Source organism: Coffea arabica, chromosome 6c (genome assembly GCF_036785885.1).
Source record: "Coffea arabica cultivar ET-39 chromosome 6c, Coffea Arabica ET-39 HiFi, whole genome shotgun sequence".
Taxonomy (NCBI): domain Eukaryota; kingdom Viridiplantae; phylum Streptophyta; class Magnoliopsida; order Gentianales; family Rubiaceae; genus Coffea; species Coffea arabica.
The window spans coordinates 33084187-33102150 of NC_092320.1; the positions used below are offsets into that span (position 1 = coordinate 33084187).

Consider the following 17964-nt stretch of genomic DNA (forward strand, 5'->3'; position numbering starts at 1 on the left):
GTTTTCTAGGTTTAGCGGGGTATTACCAGTGTTTCATTAAAGATTTTTCCAAGTTGGCCGGTCCTTTAACCGACTTGACAAAGAAGCATAGTCGGTTTGTGTGGAATGCCAAATGTGATGCGAGCTTTTAGGAGTTAAAGAAAAGGTTGACTATGGCGCCAGTTTTAGTCCTGCCTAACGGAGTTGATGGGTTTGCCATTTATACTGATGCGTCACGAGAAGGGTTAGGGTGTGTACTGATGCAGAATTGAAATGTGATATCTTTTGCCTCTAGGAAGTTAAAACCCCATGAGCAAAACTACCCAACCCATGATCTGGAGTTAGCTGCGGTTGTTTTCGCTCTGAAGAAATGGAGGCACTACCTATATGGGGCAACGTTCGAGGTGTACTCAGACCATAAAAGTCTTAGGTATCTTTTCTCCCAAAAGGAACTGAATATGAGGCAGCGACGGTGGATGGAATTTTTAGAAGATTACGATTGTACTATCAACTACCATCCGGGGAAGGCGAACGTGGTGGCCGATGCCTTAAGTCGCAAGGTTCAGGTAGCAGGGCTAATGATCATAGAGTGGGATTTGTTGGAATCCGTTTGCGAGTGGAAACCCTGCCTTGGGAGTCATAAAGTGGTTCTCGGTAATATTAGGGTAACTTCCACCCTACTGGAGCGGATTAAAGAAGAACAAAAGGAGGATTCAATGCTGCGAAAATGGGGAGAGAAGGTGGAAAAAGGGGAAACCACTGATTTCAACTTTAGTCCTGAGGGTATTTTAAAATACCGGAACCGAATAGTGGTGCCAAAAGATGAAGCATTGAAAACGGAGATCTTAGAGGAGGCCCATCGATCCAAGTATACAATCAATCCGGGTAGCAGCAAGATGTATCAGGACCTGAAAGGAGCCTATTGGTGGGACAATATGAAGAAGGAAATCGCTCTGTATGTGCAGAAATGTCTCGTTTGCCAACAAGTTAAGGCGGAGCACCAAAAACCATCAAGCTTACTACAACCCCTTGAGATACCCGAATGGAAGTGGGAGAACATCACCATGGACTTCATTTTTTTTTTTCCGGCAAGCCCCGTATAGGGGGAAGGGATGCCAGCCCCAAATATTATTGCCAATCAAAACAGAACAAACCTCAAAGTCAAAACCAAAAGAAAAGGACGCTACCGCCCCAAAAGTTTAAGCCTACGTGTGAAACATAGAACCTAACCCTCCTCATCAAACCAGCGAACACCTGGCACCCCACGTGAGTCCAGCACGATAGAGGCCCGAACAATTGCCGGCACTTGGTGAATATGCTCATAAATGCAAACGCCACCTGCCCCAACAGCTGCTAATCTATCCGCCGAGGAGTTAGCCTCACGGAAAATATGTGAAACGGAGGCCGAGAAACCCTCAAGGAGACCCCTAATTTTTCGCAAGGTATTACATAATGGCCACTTAGCAATTGCCCCCGAGACTACCAATTGCACCAAAGCCTTGGAATCGACTTCAACCAACGCGGGACGCAAACCCCTCTGTGAACACAAGTGGAGGCCAAAAAACAACGCCAAGCTTTCTGCTGACAACACATCCTGCTCTCCGAATTCCTTATAAAAGGCAAAAATCACTTTCCCTTGACTATCCCGCAGCAAACCCCCACCTGAGGCCCTACCCTGATTCACACTAGCGTCCGAGTTGAATTTAAGCACCCCAGGAGGCGGTTTCACCCAGGCGATCGCACGAAGGGTCCTCCTCCGAGGAGGGGCTTGAATAATGCGAAGCAACTCACAATCAGCATCTCCCGTGAAATGCGACCGATGAAGCCTATTCGCCCTCCCAAGCTGTTCCAAGAAAACCTCCACCTCGTGGATGATCTTATTGCTGCCCCATCGCACGCCATGGTAGCGCTCATGATTCCTTGCTAACCAAAGAAACCAGCACACAACAACTGGCATAAACGCCCGAATATGATTTTTTGAAGATGACGGAGAAGTGAAATACCAAGCTACAAAAACCGACGCCATACTCCAGCAATTCTGCAGCTGAAAACCAAAACGGCCAGACACCCTCCGCCACACTTCCGATGCCACCGGACCCGTTAGAAAAACATGCAACAGAGCCTCCTCATCCAGATAGCAACACCCACATCTAGAGGGCAAGGCCAGCCCCCGCGACCGCAACGCAACATCCAGAGGAAGGGCATTACGCACCAATCGCCAAGCCAAAAAGGACATTTTTGCTGGCAGGACCGAAGGCCATAATAATGAATCAACCAAGGAATGATGCCGCCTTTGCCGAAGCACCTCCCATGCCGACTTGACCGAGAAACACCCCGACGGTGAAGGCAACCAAACCATTCTATCTTTCTGAGATAAGTCAAAGGGTATGTCTATAATCGCACGAACAACAAACTCCGGAACCCACCGGGCAAGACGCCGTTCATCCCATCCCTCCAAAGTAATAAACTCCGAGACAAGAAAATGAGGCCTCTCCAAACTAACCACAACCTGCTGTAAGGGCTCATGAAAAACCCACCTGTCCTTCCAAAAATCCACTAGACCTTCCCCTAAACACCACCTAATGTTCGGCTCAACCACAGGACCGATCGAAGACGGCGCCACGTAGCTGTAGCCCGCATTGCCGCCGATGGGTGACTCCCTTTGATGTACTTGGCCTGCATGAAAGCCGCCCAGATGGAATCTCCAAGCCTAAAACGCCACCATAATTTTGCTGCGAAAGCCCGTGCCATGTCCTTGAAGGATCGAAACCCAAGACCCCCTTCGTCAAAGGGAAAACATAACTTATCCCAGGAAGACCAATGAATGCGTGTGAGAACCCGTAAAACCCTAATTATTTTCCTAGGGTTTATTTCCCCTTAATTGCATGTTTTCTGTATTTTCTGGCTTAGAAATATTTTCTGGGAGGATTTTATGAGCAATTATAGTTTTAAGATGATTTTTCTAGCATTGGTGAGTTTTTAGAAAATTAAGAATAAATATTGGACGTGGGACCCACTAGTGCGAAAAGTTCGGAAAAATTCGGCCAATAAGGTTAAGTTTCGGATACTGTTAAAAGTTTATCGGGTATTAAGAGATAAGTAGAGTGTGTGAAGTGATTGATGTGAGAGAGAAAAGAATGATAAGGATGCATTTAATAGAGTGACACATGTCACTTTCTTATTGGTTGAACTTTTAAGAATTACTATTCATTGTCTTGACTTATTTGACCAAGGGATTAAATATCCAAAATTCACCAAAAAATCACCATTTTTCTCTCCTTGTTGGCCGGCCACCTTGAGCAAGAAAGGAAGGAGCTTTCTTCAATTTTCAAGCTTCTACTTGGTGCAAATCAACCAAAAATGTTTGCTTCCATCCATTTCACTCCATAAAATTTTCCCTTCTAGAGCTAGTAAGTTGTTTGGTGAACTTTGTTTGAAGGATTAAGGCGCCCAACATCTTCCTCTCTCTTGGGTCTTGGTAAGTGAAGCTTGAAACACTCTACTACACCTAATGATGCTTATTTTGTGCTTAATGGTGGCATGAGGGTTGAAATATATGATTTGTTTCTTGATTGGAGGTGATTTGGTGAAATTTTCCATTTTATGATGATTTTTCTGGTTTAATTGGATTATGATGGTGTGGTTGTTGGTGATGATTGGCAATGGACTAAAATGACTCTAGTGGGTGTAAAATGTGGATAAATGCAATCAATTTTGGATTTGGTTGGAAATTTGAAAAGTTAGGGTTCTTAAATCCCCAATTCTGTCCGGTTCTAGATCACTGGGTTAGAGGCCGAATTTGACTTTTCTCAAAACATGAAAGTTGTAGGTATTGATGTGATTGAGATTCCTATAAAATTTCAGGTCATTTGGATTAATGTAGAATGAGTTATGACGAAATTACTGTAGCTGTTCTGCCTTGGACAGAATGCGAAAATGGCGATAGTAATTGGCTATTTTGACTGGAATTGGTAAGGGTTTTGGAGTTGGTGTCTTCTGATGAAATGTAGCTGAGTGTCTTAGCTAACATATGCCTTTGGAATTTCGGCATTTGGACTTGTATGGACTGAGATATACCGATTACAGTTTTTTGTGTTTTGCGAACCTGTTTTAGGAATTCTGGGTTAGTATTTGGCATATTTGACCTAGTTGTGTTACGAACTGGATTGAGTGGTCTTCTACATTATTGTAGCCCTGTTTCATAGCTTCGAAACGGTGGGTCTTACACCCCCATCCGATAACCGTAGAGAATTTGACGCCATTACCGCATAATGAGTGTAAAACAGTTTTCTATTTGGGGCCAAGACTAAGGCCATTTTCTAATTTCTGGTTTGCTATTATGCTTATTTATGTATATGAAACCCTTTTGGGGTTGTGTTTAGCGTTGCTATATGACTCGTTATCGAGTCTCATTGTATGTGTTATATGTTCTAGGGCTTGAAGGTAGTGCACGACGGCTTGGTGATCGTGGTACATGAAATACCACTTACTTGCTTGGTGAGTATACCACTCACTAAATTGTTACTATGTGGCTTTGTTAAATGTTATGTGATGCCTTGATGGCTTACTCGAATATTGAAATTGATTAAGGTGAGGGTGTACTTGACCGCCCTCACCTCTTTTGATATTGTCACTGAATGGCTACCGTTTTATTACATTACTGAACTTGATATATTGGTTGGTGAATTCCATTTCATGGAAACTGAATTGATGTCGTTTGGACGATGTCCAACGGCCTTACTGCATTACTGAGCTCAACCCCGTTTGGTAGTCAATTGGATTGAGCCGGCGAGGGCTTGGTCGTGAAGATTGAATCGCCACGGGGACTGTACTGGGGAACCTTGTGGTAATGAGTCCCTTGGTTCCGGTAAACTCGAGTATTACCAAAAATATTACTGAATGGAGTGCGGGCCCGGTTGGGGTATGATAGGTGGAAGGAATGGAAGTAAAGTGTGGTCTACGGTTTGGTACTTTTAACATTGACGGAGGGTCAATGAGGATGGATCAAGATTGCACGCGTGGAAATAGGCTCTTGAGAGCCGACTGTATCCTTTTACCGTTGTACTTCAGTGCTTATCGTGTACTTTAAGTGATTGGCTATGCCTATGTGACTTTGGTTGCTTATGTAGTGGTATACCACTGGGCTTTAGCTCATTCCGTGCCATTTGTTTTCCTTACAGGAAAATGAACACTTTTGGAAAGATTTTGATAGTTGGATGACGAGTTGAGCTCTTGTACATGTAATTTTGTTTAGCTCCTTGAGGGTGATAACCCTAAGTGTATAGCTTTCTTTAATGAAGGGCTTGTGTTGGCCTAATTGTATATGTATGAACTAAATGGATACTTTGGTAGGCCGTTTGGCTTGTAAATGTTGATTTCCAATGTATATATATGCTTGGCTGTGATTTGGATGAATTTCGGATCGATACGACTTCAAACGAAAACGGAAAATTTTTGGCGAGGATGAACAGTAGCAAATCCGGCCAGGAATCCGGCCAGGAATCCGGCCAGAAACTGGCCGGATTGCCTGAGGAAAAATTGGAAATCCCGCCAGTTGCATTTGGCCTGGAATCCGGCCAGACAATCCGGCCGGAATCTTGGCCGGATTGTCGGCCGGATTGCGATGAAGTTTTGAAAATTTTTATTTTACTCTCGGCCCAGTATCCGGCCGAGAATCCGGCCGGAAATGACCGGATTCTGACGTGTACTGCACTATTCACTTCGGCCTCAACTTTCATTTTTTTTTATTTTGAGATTTTGACTTGTTTGCGCGTATTGCTATGTTCCGGAACGTAATAGATCGACGTAAACTGTACCGTTAGTCCTGGCGAGAGATGGGCAGGCAGTCCGCTAACCCCTCTGGTTCGCCTTAGGGGAAGGTGGGGCTGTCACAGGTGGTATCAGAGCCTAGGTTTGAACTAGCCTGGGTGTGATAGAAGTGCTGGACTTGAGGATGCTTTTGTTTATACCTATTAAGGTTATTCATGTTAATTCTTCCTTTGTTATAGGATGGATGCGAGTGGTGACCCGAGTGACCGTCCGGTAGGCGATCGTCCTCGTAGCACCCTGCCAACAATTAAGTATCGACTGAGGCAGAAGGGGGCCGTGGTGCGTTGGAGCCCGGCTAGCCGCGTTCGACAGTGTGAGTGCCGTAGCAATTATGCCTACCCAAATACACTAGTTTTGTCGGTGGCAAAGGAACGCGAGGAGTTTGCTAAGGAAAATACTAAGCTTGAAGCTGCGGTTGCTACATTGGAGGCTGAGGTGGCTCAGGCGAAGGCGACCAATGACAAGCAAGCCGCACGTATTATGGAGCTTGAGTATGACGTGAATGAGGCGGAGGACCGAGTTAATGACCTATGTGATCAACTGAGGGATGGTCGCGAGCGTGAGGTCAAGCGAGCTCGCAAAGTGAGGGGTCGTGCTGAGACGATCCTTAACCTATGCGACGATGGACTCGAGGAGTCTAGCGATGAGGCCTCGTATGCTGGGGCCGAGGCTGGGGAGGAATCTACCCCATCGCCTGGGTCTCAGACCCCGGCAACCGACTAAGCTATGATATCTGGGCACCTTTTGGCTAGTGGTGGGTTTTGAATGTACATAGGGATAGGGATAGAGCCTTAGCTAACCGTTTTGGATGAAGAGTTAGCTACGTGTAAATCTCTTTTGATAGGCCTATTCTCAGGTGGATCTTTTGTGTACGTACGTGCTTTGGCCGTACTTGACTGACTGATTGTAAATCTGTGTTTGGCTTGTATATATGTGTGCTTGTGATCTTGTTTGAAATGCATCGCTATGTGCTAAGTGAAAGTTTATTTGTTACTTACATGCTTTGTTACTGCTTTGGTTTAGTAATCTTGCCTAGACCAAGTATACCTTATGGAAGGAACACGAAGTGGTCGGGGACGCGGGCGCGGTAGGCAACCCACACCGGTTAGGGAAACGGGGGAAGCCTCTACTGGACCAAATCCTGAACCCCAGATAGACCCTAACGTTCAAATAGCTGCTGCTATGCAGCAAATGACCAACCTACTTGCACAAGTAGTGCAACAACAGGGCCAAAACCCAAATCCTAACCCCGGAAACCCTGGCCATCATATCGAGAGCGAAGATAGGGCGCTAGAACGTTTCCAAAAGTTTTCTCCGCCAAAGTTTATTGGGGGACCCGACCCTGATGTTGCTGAGAAATGGCTGGAGAAGATGGTAGACATATTCGCGGCTCTACACTACCCGGACGAACAGCAGGTCACTTTTGCCGTGTTTCAACTTGAAGGGGCTGCCCGTTCCTGGTGGAACGTAATTAGACAGAAATGGGAGCGAGAGCAGACACCGAGGACATGGGTGAACTTTATACGAGAGTTTAATGCTAAGTTTTTCCCTCCTCTAGTCTAGGAGAGGAAGGAGGACGAGTTTATCCGGCTCCGGCAAGGGGCTCAGACTGTGGCGGAGTACGAGAGTCAGTTTACCCGCCTGTCCAAATTCGCGCCTGAATTAATCATGACCGAGCAACGACGCGTGAGGCGCTTTATTCAGGGCTTGAACGTTGAGATCCAGAAAGACCTCGCGGCGGCTCAAATCACCACGTTTAGCGAGGCAATGGAAAAAGCCCAACGGGTAGAGAGTGCACGGCTGCAGGTCCGAAACTTCCAGGCTAAAAAGCGTGGTTTTCCTGGGAGTACGTCTGGACAAGGTGAGAAGAGCACTCCCTCCAAGTTTGGACGAGGAACTGGAGGTGGTCGTCATTCTGGGTCAGGCAGAGGGACTCCGTTCCGGGGTGGCCAAGCTGGGCGAGGACAAAGGGGAAACGGTCAGAGTGGCTCGGCTTCTGCACCTCGCGGTCCCTGTGGGCACTGTGGGAAGACAAACCACACCGAGGATAATTGCTGGAGGAAACTGGGTAAATGCCTGCGGTGTGGAAGTGCGGACCATCAACTAGCTACATGTCCAGTCCTGAAATAAGACGGAAAGGGGGGCCAACTACCGTCGAGGACCAATACTGGATCGGCCAAGGGAGACGGATCCAAACCAAAAGTTCCGGGTAGGGTATATTCCTTAGAGCCCCACCAGATCCCAGAGTCTTCCGAGGTCGTAGAAGGTACGATCCCTATTTTCCACCGCTTTGCCAAAGTTTTAATTGATCCTGGTGCCACTCATTCGTTTGTTAACCCTGATTTCATGTGTGGCATCGATATAAAACCTGCTAGCTTACCATATGACTTAGAGGTTAGTACACCTACGGGGAATCAACGTTTGGTGACTAGTATGGTTTATAGGGATTGCGATGTATGGGTAGGTGAGCGGAGGTTTCTAGGAGACCTGATTAGCTTGTCCATTAAGGGGTACGACGTGATTTTGGGTATGGACTGGTTAGCCAAATATAACGCCCAACTGGACTGTAAAACGAAAATAGTTGAATTTCGCATTCCGGGCGAGGCAACCTTAAGGTTGGATATAAGGGGTAGGTTAGCCTCATCTGCTCTCATTTCGGGCATTCGAGCTAGGAAACTGATAAGTAGAGGGGCGCAAGGATATTTGGCCTTTCTAATTAATACCCCTACGGATAAGTTGAATGTGGAAGACGTCGCCGTAGTGAGGGAATTTCCGGATGTGTTTCCTGATGAGTTAGTGGCCTTACCTCCGGAAAGGGAGATAGAATTTCGAATAGATCTTTTACCTGGAACTGCACCTATCTCGAAAACCCCTTACCGAATGGCGCCTGCAGAACTTAAGGAGCTGAAGTTGCAATTGCAAGACCTTTTGGAGTGGGGATTCATTCACGAGAGTGAGTCTCCTTGGGGAGCTCCTGTTCTATTCGTGAAGAAAAAGGATGGAACTTTGAGGATGTGCATTGATTACCGGGGGCTGAACAACGTGACGATCAAGAATAAGTATCCACTGCCCCACATCGACGAATTGTTCGACCAGTTGCAAGGAGCAGTGGTCTTCTCCAAGTTGGACTTCCGACAGGGATACTATCAGTTATTGATAAAGAAGGAGGACATTCCGAAAACTCGAGATACGGGCATTACGAGTTCGCCGTTATGCCCTTTGGACTGACCAATGCTCCCGCCGCCTTCATGGACTTAATGCATAGGGTTTTTAAACCCTACCTGGACCGATTTGTCGTGGTGTTTATTGACGACATTTTGGTCTACTCTAAATCACGCGAGGAGCATGAGGAGCATTTGAGAGTGCTGTTGCAGACGTTGAGGGAGCATCAGCTGTACGCCAAGTTTAGCAAATGCGAGTTCTGGTTGGAGAAAATAGCATTTCTAGGGCACGTGATCTCCCACGAAGGTATTTCGGTGGACCCGGCGAAGGTTGAGGCCGTGACAAATTGGAAGAGGCCAGAAACCCCCACGGAAATTCGTAGCTTTCTAGGGCTAGTTGGGTATTACCGAAGATTTATTAAGGATTTTTCCAAACTGGCAGGACCTTTAACTGACTTGACAAAGAAGCATGGCCAGTTTATCTGGAACGGCAGATGCGAAACGAATTTTCAGGAGTTAAAGAAAAGATTGACCATGGCTCCGGTACTGGTCTTGCCAAATGGAGTGGACGGGTTTGCAGTATATGCGGACGCGTCGCGAGAGGGATTGGGATGTGTTTTGATGCAGAACCGGAATGTGATTGCTTTTGCCTCTAGGAAATTGAAGCTTCACGAGCAAAACTATCCGACTCACGATCTAGAATTAGCTGCAGTTGTGTTCGCACTGAAAAAGTGGAGGCATTACCTATATGGGGTGACCTTCGAAGTGTTTTCGGATCACAAGAGTCTTAGGTACCTTTTCTCCCAGAAGGAACTGAACATGAGGCAACGGCGACGGATGGAATTTCTGGAGGACTACCATTGTACAATCAACTACCATCCGGGAAAGGCAAATGTAGTAGCGGATGCCTTGAGTCGTAAAGTGCAAGTAGCAGGACTAATGATTAAGGAATGGGATTTGCTAGAGTCCGTGTGCGAGTGGAAACCCTGTCTGGGGAGTCATAAGGTGATATTTAGCAATGTAAGGGTGACATCCACTCTACTGGAACGTATAAAAGAGGCGCAAGGCAAGGATTTGATGGTACGGAAGTGGAGAGAGAAATTGGAAAAGGGAGAAACTACGGACTTTAATTTGAGTCCCGAGGGTATTTTGAAGTATCGGAACCGAATCGTAGTACCAAAGGATGAGTCGTTAAAAGTAGAAATTCTGGAGGAAGCTCATAGGTCTAAGTACACAATCCATCCGGGTAGCAGCAAAATGTATCAAGACCTGAAAGGAACCTATTGGTGGGACAATATGAAGAAGGAAATCGCGCAATATGTGCAGAAATGTCTTGTTTGCCAACAGGTGAAAGCGGAACATCAAAAGCCATCGGGTCTGTTACAACCCTTGGAGATACCCGAGTGGAAGTGGGAGAACATCACCATGGACTTTGTATCAGGTTTACCGAGGACGCAAAGAGGATACGATGCCGTGTGGGTGATCGTTGATCGCTTAACCAAGTCGGCCCATTTCTTGCCGGTGAACATGAAGTACTCAATGGATAAATTGGCTCGACTGTACATGGATGAGGTTGTAAGACTACACGGTGTGCCTGTGAGCATCGTTTCCGATCGGGATCCACGGTTCGTATCACGATTTTGGCAGAAATTTCAAGAAACCCTGGGGACGAAACTCAATTTGAGCACTACCTATCACCCTCAGACGGATGGCCAGTCGGAACGGACGATTCAGACTCTTGAGGACATGCTACGAACATGTATTCTGGACTTTGGAGGCAATTGGGGTCAGCACATGACCTTGGTAGAATTTGCGTACAACAATAGCTTCCATTCGTCAATTCAAATGGCTCCATACGAAGCTCTCTACGGACGCAAGTGCCGCTCACCGATTTACTGGGACGAAGTAGGTGAAAAGAAAGCACTGAACCCGGCAACCATTCCCTGGATGGACGAGGCTCAGGAAAAGGTCAAGTTAATTCGGCAACGACTTCAAACAGCTCAAAGTCGACAAAAGAGCTACGCGGATAACCGAAGGAAAGACTTGGAGTTTGAAGTTGGAGACTACGTATTCTTCAAGATCACACCCTTACGAAGTCTTACAGCGGGGAAAGGAAAGAAACTCCAACCACGGTACGTCGGACCCTACAAGATCCTTCAGAGGGTTGGAGCGGTCGCGTATCGATTGGAACTACCGTCTGGTCTCTCTCGAATCCACGATGTATTCCACGTCTCGATGCTAAAGAAGTACCATCCTGATCCATCCCATGTATTGCAACCGGAGGATGTCGAAGTGGATGAATCACTGGCCTATGAAGAGAAACCAGTCGAAATACTCGATCGAAAAGTCAAAGAACTCAGAAATAAGCGGATTCCGCTAGTGAAAGTGCTGTGGAGGAACCACGGAGTTGAGGAAGCTACCTGGGAGATGGAAGAGGAAATGCGAAAGAAATATCCAAACCTTTTTGGAAATTAAGGTGAGAAATTTCGAGGACGAAATTCTTTTAAGGGGGGGAGAGTGTGAGAACCCGTAAAACCCTAATTATTTTCCTAGGGTTTATTTCCCCTTAATTGCATGTTTTCTGTATTTTCTGGCTTAGAAATATTTTCTGGGAGGATTTTATGAGCAATTATAGTTTTAAGATGATTTTTCTAGCATTGGTGAGTTTTTAGAAAATTAAGAATAAATATTGGACGTGGGACCCACTAGTGCAAAAAGTTCGGAAAAATTCGGCCAATAAGGTTAAGTTTCGGATACTGTTAAAAGTTTATCGGGTATTAAGAGATAAGTAGGGTGTGTGAAGTGATTGATGTGAGAGAGAAAAGAATGATAAGGATGCATTTAATAGAGTGACACATGTCACTTTCTTATTGGTTGAACTTTTAAGAATTACTATTCATTGTCTTGACTTATTTGACCAAGGGATTAAATATCCAAAATTCACCAAAAAATCACCATTTTTCTCTCCTTGTTGGCCGGCCACCTTGAGCAAGAAAGGAAGGAGCTTTCTTCAATTTTCAAGCTTCTACTTGGTGCAAATCAACCAAAAATGTTTGCTTCCATCCATTTCACTCCATAAAATTTTCCCTTCTAGAGCTAGTAAGTTGTTTGGTGAACTTTGTTTGAAGGATTAAGGTGCCCAACATCTTCCTCTCTCTTGGGTCTTGGTAAGTGAAGCTTGAAACACTCTACTACACCTAATGATGCTTATTTTGTGCTTAATGGTGGCATGAGGGTTGAAATATATGATTTGTTTCTTGATTGGAGGTGATTTGGTGAAATTTTCCATTTTATGATGATTTTTCTGGTTAAATTGGATTATGATGGTGTGGTTGTTGGTGATGATTGGCAATGGACTAAAATGACTCTAGTGGGTGTAAAATGTGGATAAATGCAATCAATTTTGGATTTGGTTGGAAATTTGAAAAGTTAGGGTTCTTAAATCCCCAATTCTGTCCGGTTCTAGATCACTGGGTTAGAGGCCGAATTTGACTTTTCTCAAAACATGAAAGTTGTAGGTATTGATGTGATTGAGATTCCTGTAAAATTTCAGGTCATTTGGATTAATGTAGAATGAGTTATGACGAAATTACTGTAGCTGTTCTGCCTTGGACAGAATGCGAAAACTGCGATAGTAATTGGCTATTTTGACTGGAATTGGTAAGGATTTTGGAGTTGGTGTCTTCTGATGAAATGTAGCGGAGTGTCTTATCTAACATATGCCTTTGGAATTTCGGCATTTGGACTTGTATGGACTGAGATATACCGATTACAGTTTTTTGTGTTTTGCGAACCTGTTTTAGGAATTCTGGGTTAGTATTTGGCATATTTGACCTAGTTGTGTTACGAACTGGATTGAGTGGTCTTCGACATTATTGTAGCCCTGTTTCATAGCTTCGAAACGGTGGGTCTTACACCCCCATCCGATAACCGTAGAGAATTTGACGCCATTACCGCATAATGAGTGTAAAACAGTTTTCTATTTGGGGCCAAGACTAAGGCCATTTTCTAATTTCTGGTTTGCTATTATGCTTATTTATGCATATGAAACCCTTTTGGGGTTGTGTTTAGCGTTGCTATATGACTCGTTATCGAGTCTCATTGTATGTGTTATATGTTCTAGGGCTTGAAGGTAGTGCACGACGGCTTGGTGATCGTGGTACATGAAATACCACTTACTTGCTTGGTGAGTATACCACTCACTAAATTGTTACTATGTGGCTTTGTTAAATGTTATGTGATGCCTTGATGGCTTACTCGAATATTGAAATTGATTAAGGTGAGGGTGTACTTGACCGCCCTCACCTCTTTTGATATTGTCACTGAATGGCTACCGTTTTATTACATTACTGAACTTGATATATTGGTTGGTGAATTCCATTTCATGGAAACTGAATTGATGTCGTTTGGACGATGTCCAACGGCCTTACTGCATTACTGAGCTCAACCCCGTTTGGTAGTCAATTGGATCGAGCCGGCGAGGGCTTGGTCGTGAAGATTGAATCGCCACGGGGACTGTACTGGGGAACCTTGTGGTAATGAGACCCTTGGTTCCGGTAAACTCGAGTATTACCAAAAATATTACTGAATGGAGTGCGGGCCCGGTTGGGGTATGATAGGTGGAAGGAATGGAAGTAAAGTGTGGTCTACGGTTTGGTACTTTTAACATTGACGGAGGCTCAATGAGGATGGATCAAGATTGCACGCGTGGAAATAGGCTCTTGAGAGCCGACTGTATCCTTTTACCGTTGTACTTCAGTGCTTATCGTGTACTTTAAGTGATTGGCTATGCTTATGTGACTTTGGTTGCTTATGTAGTGGTATACCACTGGGCTTTAGCTCATTCCGTGCCATTTGTTTTCCTTACAGGAAAATGAACACTTTTGGAAAGATTTTGATAGTTGGATGACAAGTTGAGCTCTTGTACATGTAATTTTGTTTAGCTCCTTGAGGGTGATAACCCTAAGTGTATAGCTTTCTTTAATGAAGGTTTTGTGTTGGCCTAATTGTATATGTATGAACTAAATGGATACTTTGGTAGGCCGTTTGGCTTGTAAATGTTGATTTCCAATGTATATATATGCTTGGCTGTGATTTGGATGAATTTCGGATTGATACGACTTCAAACGAAAACGGAAAATTTTTGGCGAGGATGAACAGTAGCAAATCCGGCCAGGAATCCGGCCAGAAACTGGCCGGATTGCAGGCCAGATTGCCTGAGGAAAAATTGGAAATCCGGCCAGTTGCATTCGGCCTGGAATCCGGCCAGACAATCTGGCCGGAATCTTGGCCGGATTGTCGGCCGGATTGCGATGAAGTTTTGAAAATTTTTATTTTACTCTCGGCCCAGTATCCGGCCGAGAATCCGGCCGGATTCTGACGTGTACTGCACTATTCACTTCGGCCTCAACTTTCGTTTTTTTTTATTTTGAGATTTTGACTTGTTTGCGCGCATTGCTATGTTCCGGAACGTAATAGATCGACGTAAACTGTACCGTTAGTCCTGGCGAGAGCTGGGCAGGCAGTCCGCTAACCCCTCTGGTTCGCCTTAGGGGAAGGTGGGGCTGTCACAATGCGCCTCTCCCCTTGATGATCCCAAAGAAAGGAATTACAAATCCTGCCCAACCGAGTGAGCACCGCCTTTGGAGGGTCCAACACCTGAAGTAAGTACATAGGCAATGACGCTAGGACATGCCGTGCTAAGACGAGTTTACCCCCAAAGGATAACAACTTAGTACTCCAGTGCCCCAGGCGGGCCCGCATTTTGGATACAATGTCATCAAACAAGACACTCCTCTGCCGGCCTTTATAAATAGGTGCCCCCAAATAGGTGAATGGAAATAATTGACGTGAAAACCCAAAATCCTATGCACCACCTCCTCCTGCCTTGAAGTAGCCCTGATGGCAAGAAAAAGGAGCTCTTACTGCAATTTACCCTTTGACCAGAGGCCTCCTGGTACGCCGTAAGAAACCCCTTGATTGCAGTCAGGCACTCCTCCAAGCATCTTGTAAAAATTAGCATGTCATCAGCAAAAGCGAGGTAGGGCACCGGAGTCCCTGACGAAACAAACAACCTGCCCGGTTGACTAACCAGAAGATGATCTCGACCTAAAAACTCGGCAATTAATACAAAAAGGGCAGGAGACACCGGGTCCCCCTGCCGAAGCCCCTTTGAGGACTTAAAAAATCCCGCAGCCTCCCCATTGACCAATACTGAAAACCAATTATTAGACACCAGACGAAAAATGATGTCTACCACCTTTTCCTCAAAACCAAACTTTCGCAGCATAAACAAAAGAAAAGGCCACTCGACCCTGTCATACGCCTTTTCCATATCCAATTTCAGCATGAGATTCGGGTGCTTCAATCGCCGATCTAAATCTGCCACCAACTCTTGCGTGAGAAGAATGTTGTCCGTGATTCCACGGCCTGGTACAAAGCCAGTCTGCCAGGGGTCCACTAAAGCAGGAAGAACCCTACCCAACCGATCTGAAACGATCTTAGAAATAATCTTTGAGCAGACGTTGCACAAACTGATTGGTCTGAAGTCCTTCCATTGCGTGGCGCCCGCAACCTTAGGAAGGAGAAGAATAGAAGTGCTAGTAAAACTCCTAGGTAAACGCATACCCTGGAAGAACGCCTGAACCGCCTCCAACAAATCAGACTTGATAATATCCCAACAAGCCTGGTAAAAGCCAGCCCCAAACCCATCAGGTCCCGGAGCACTATCTGCCTGTAACGCAAAAACCACCCCCTTCAATTCTTCCATGTCAGGTGGCGCACTTAACATGGCATTGTCCGCAGTAGCCAAATGTGGGAGCGTAAAAGGAAACCCCGGAGCTTGCCATCCATGTTGCTCAGAGGCTAACAAAGAAGCAAAGAAGTCCACGGCTGAATGCTTGATGTCTTGGATATGCTCCACCCATGTTCCCGACTGATCTTTAATGCGAGCCATAAAATTAAAGTTGCGACGCTGACGGCATCGAGAATGAAAAAATGCCGAATTAGCATCCCCCACCTGCAACCATCGGATGCCAGCCTTCTGTCTCCAATACTCACATTCCCATGCCAGGCTCCTCGCATAAACCGCCTTGGCCTCCTCCAGCGCTGATCTGGAACCCGAGTCCCTCTCAATGTCATATTGCTCCTCCCGTTGTTTCAGAACAACCTCTGCCTCTCTGACCCTGTTAAAAATATTGCCAAAAACCTGGACATTCCATCCACCCAGGCAACCCTTAACTGCCCGCAGTTTTTGATTAAATTTCGTCATACCGTCACCCCTCACCGGCATCACCCAACCCTGCTGTACCACTTCCATGAAACCTGAGTGCCTCCGCCAGACATTCAGAAATTTAAATGGACGTTTGTTAGGACTCCCATTCTGGCAGCTAATCAACAGTGGAGCATGATCCGAACGACCTCTGCACAAATGTGAGACATGAGAGAACTCATACCCAACAGCCCAATCCTGATTCATTAAGGCCCTATCCAAGCGCTGCCACACCCTACCATTCGTCCATGTGAATACAGTACCATCGAAAGGCACCTCCGTCAAACCACAATTGCCAATTGAATCATTAAATTCGTCCATGTTTCTTTCATTGGCCGGGGAACCTCCGATGCGCTCCTCCATACTGGAGATGACGTGAAAATCTCCTGCTAGTAACCAGGGCCCAACAATTTCACCTGCCAAAGCACCCATTGCTGACAACAGATCTCGTCGCCCCATCCTAGTGCACCGAGCATATACTGCCGAGAATTGAATAGAGCACCCCGAGGAGAAGGTGACGTGCATGTGAAGGAGTTGCTCTGCCAGTTCCTTGAAATTCAACGCCATGTCATTGTACCAATAAACCCACACCTTATTATTCAATGCTCCCAGAGCACTATCAAACCCAAGTAACCGTCGGACCACCTCAAGTTGAGGAGTATCCGACAAAGGTTCCAGCAACACCAGCAACCTTATTTTATTAGTTTTGCAAATCTTATGTAAATATCTAAGCGAATCCCTGCGGGAAGCCCCACGGATATTCCAAACCACAGACTTAAAGGGACTTAACATGAGACTGTAAAGAGTAAGGATTCTGCGATTGGAGATTTACCTGATTAAGAATTGCCTTAGCAGACCGGCCCCCCTTCCTCGTAGCTGCTGGCTGGTCATTCGCCGCGACCTCCTGCTGCTTCACCTTCTCCAACCCATCCTGATCAAAAACCTGGCCCTCTCCTGGCTCAACGACCTTGCGTTGAAGCAACAGCCTGTGGAACTGTTTTAGCTGGTCCCTCGACACCAGATCCCCCGGTTTATCCCCGTCCGAGCAAAGACGCCTATGCCTCTGGCTGGGTGTCCGCGCATGACTCGCCGACCTGGACGGGTCACGCTCAAAATCCTGCACCTCCATATCCGATAATGAGTGCAGCATGTGAGGCCCCAGTCCGTTCGCAAGTTGATATTAGGGTTATTTGATATTCGGTATAGAAAAAAATCAGGGTTTTATGACTAGGAAGGAAACCCTAATTCGGTTGAGCTTGAAAATCCTAGTTTACGTATTATGATTATAAGGTTCAAGCTATAGTTTATATTTGGTACTCTAGTGTGTGCCTTGACATAGGTAAATATAGGATTTGTTTTAATTACAAAGGTTTAGTAAGTTTGAATGATTAGCAAACCTCTAGTGTTATTATATTAGAAAGCTTAAGTGGAGTTTTATTTATCGCCCGCCTTTTTCCACATTTTCTTTATGAGAAAAGTTCCCCAGATAATTTTTATGAGTAATTATAGTTTTTAGATGATTTTTCTAGTATTGGAGAATTTTTAGAAAATTAAGAATATATATTGGACGTGGGACCCACTAGTGCGAAAAGTTCGGAAAAATTCGGCCAATTAGGTTAAATTCCGGATACTGTGTAAAATTTATCGGGTGTTAAGAGATAAGTAGAGTGTGTGAAATGATTGATGTGAGAGAGAAAAGAAAGGATAGGAATGCATTAATGGTGA

General features: G+C 45.5%; 1 protein-coding gene across 1 annotated transcript; it reads right to left on the minus strand.

Moving 5' to 3' along the window:
- Nucleotides 1-1204: 1204 nt before the first annotated feature.
- On the minus strand, nt 1205-17368 carry LOC140008739 (uncharacterized). Its single transcript, XM_072053603.1, has 3 exons — nt 17072-17368; nt 14895-17013; nt 1205-2655 (listed from the first exon to the last, which is right to left on the minus strand). The coding sequence occupies exons 1-3, from the start codon at nt 17366-17368 to the stop codon at nt 1205-1207; spliced, it is 3867 nt and encodes a 1288-aa protein (XP_071909704.1).
- Nucleotides 17369-17964: the final 596 nt, after the last annotated feature.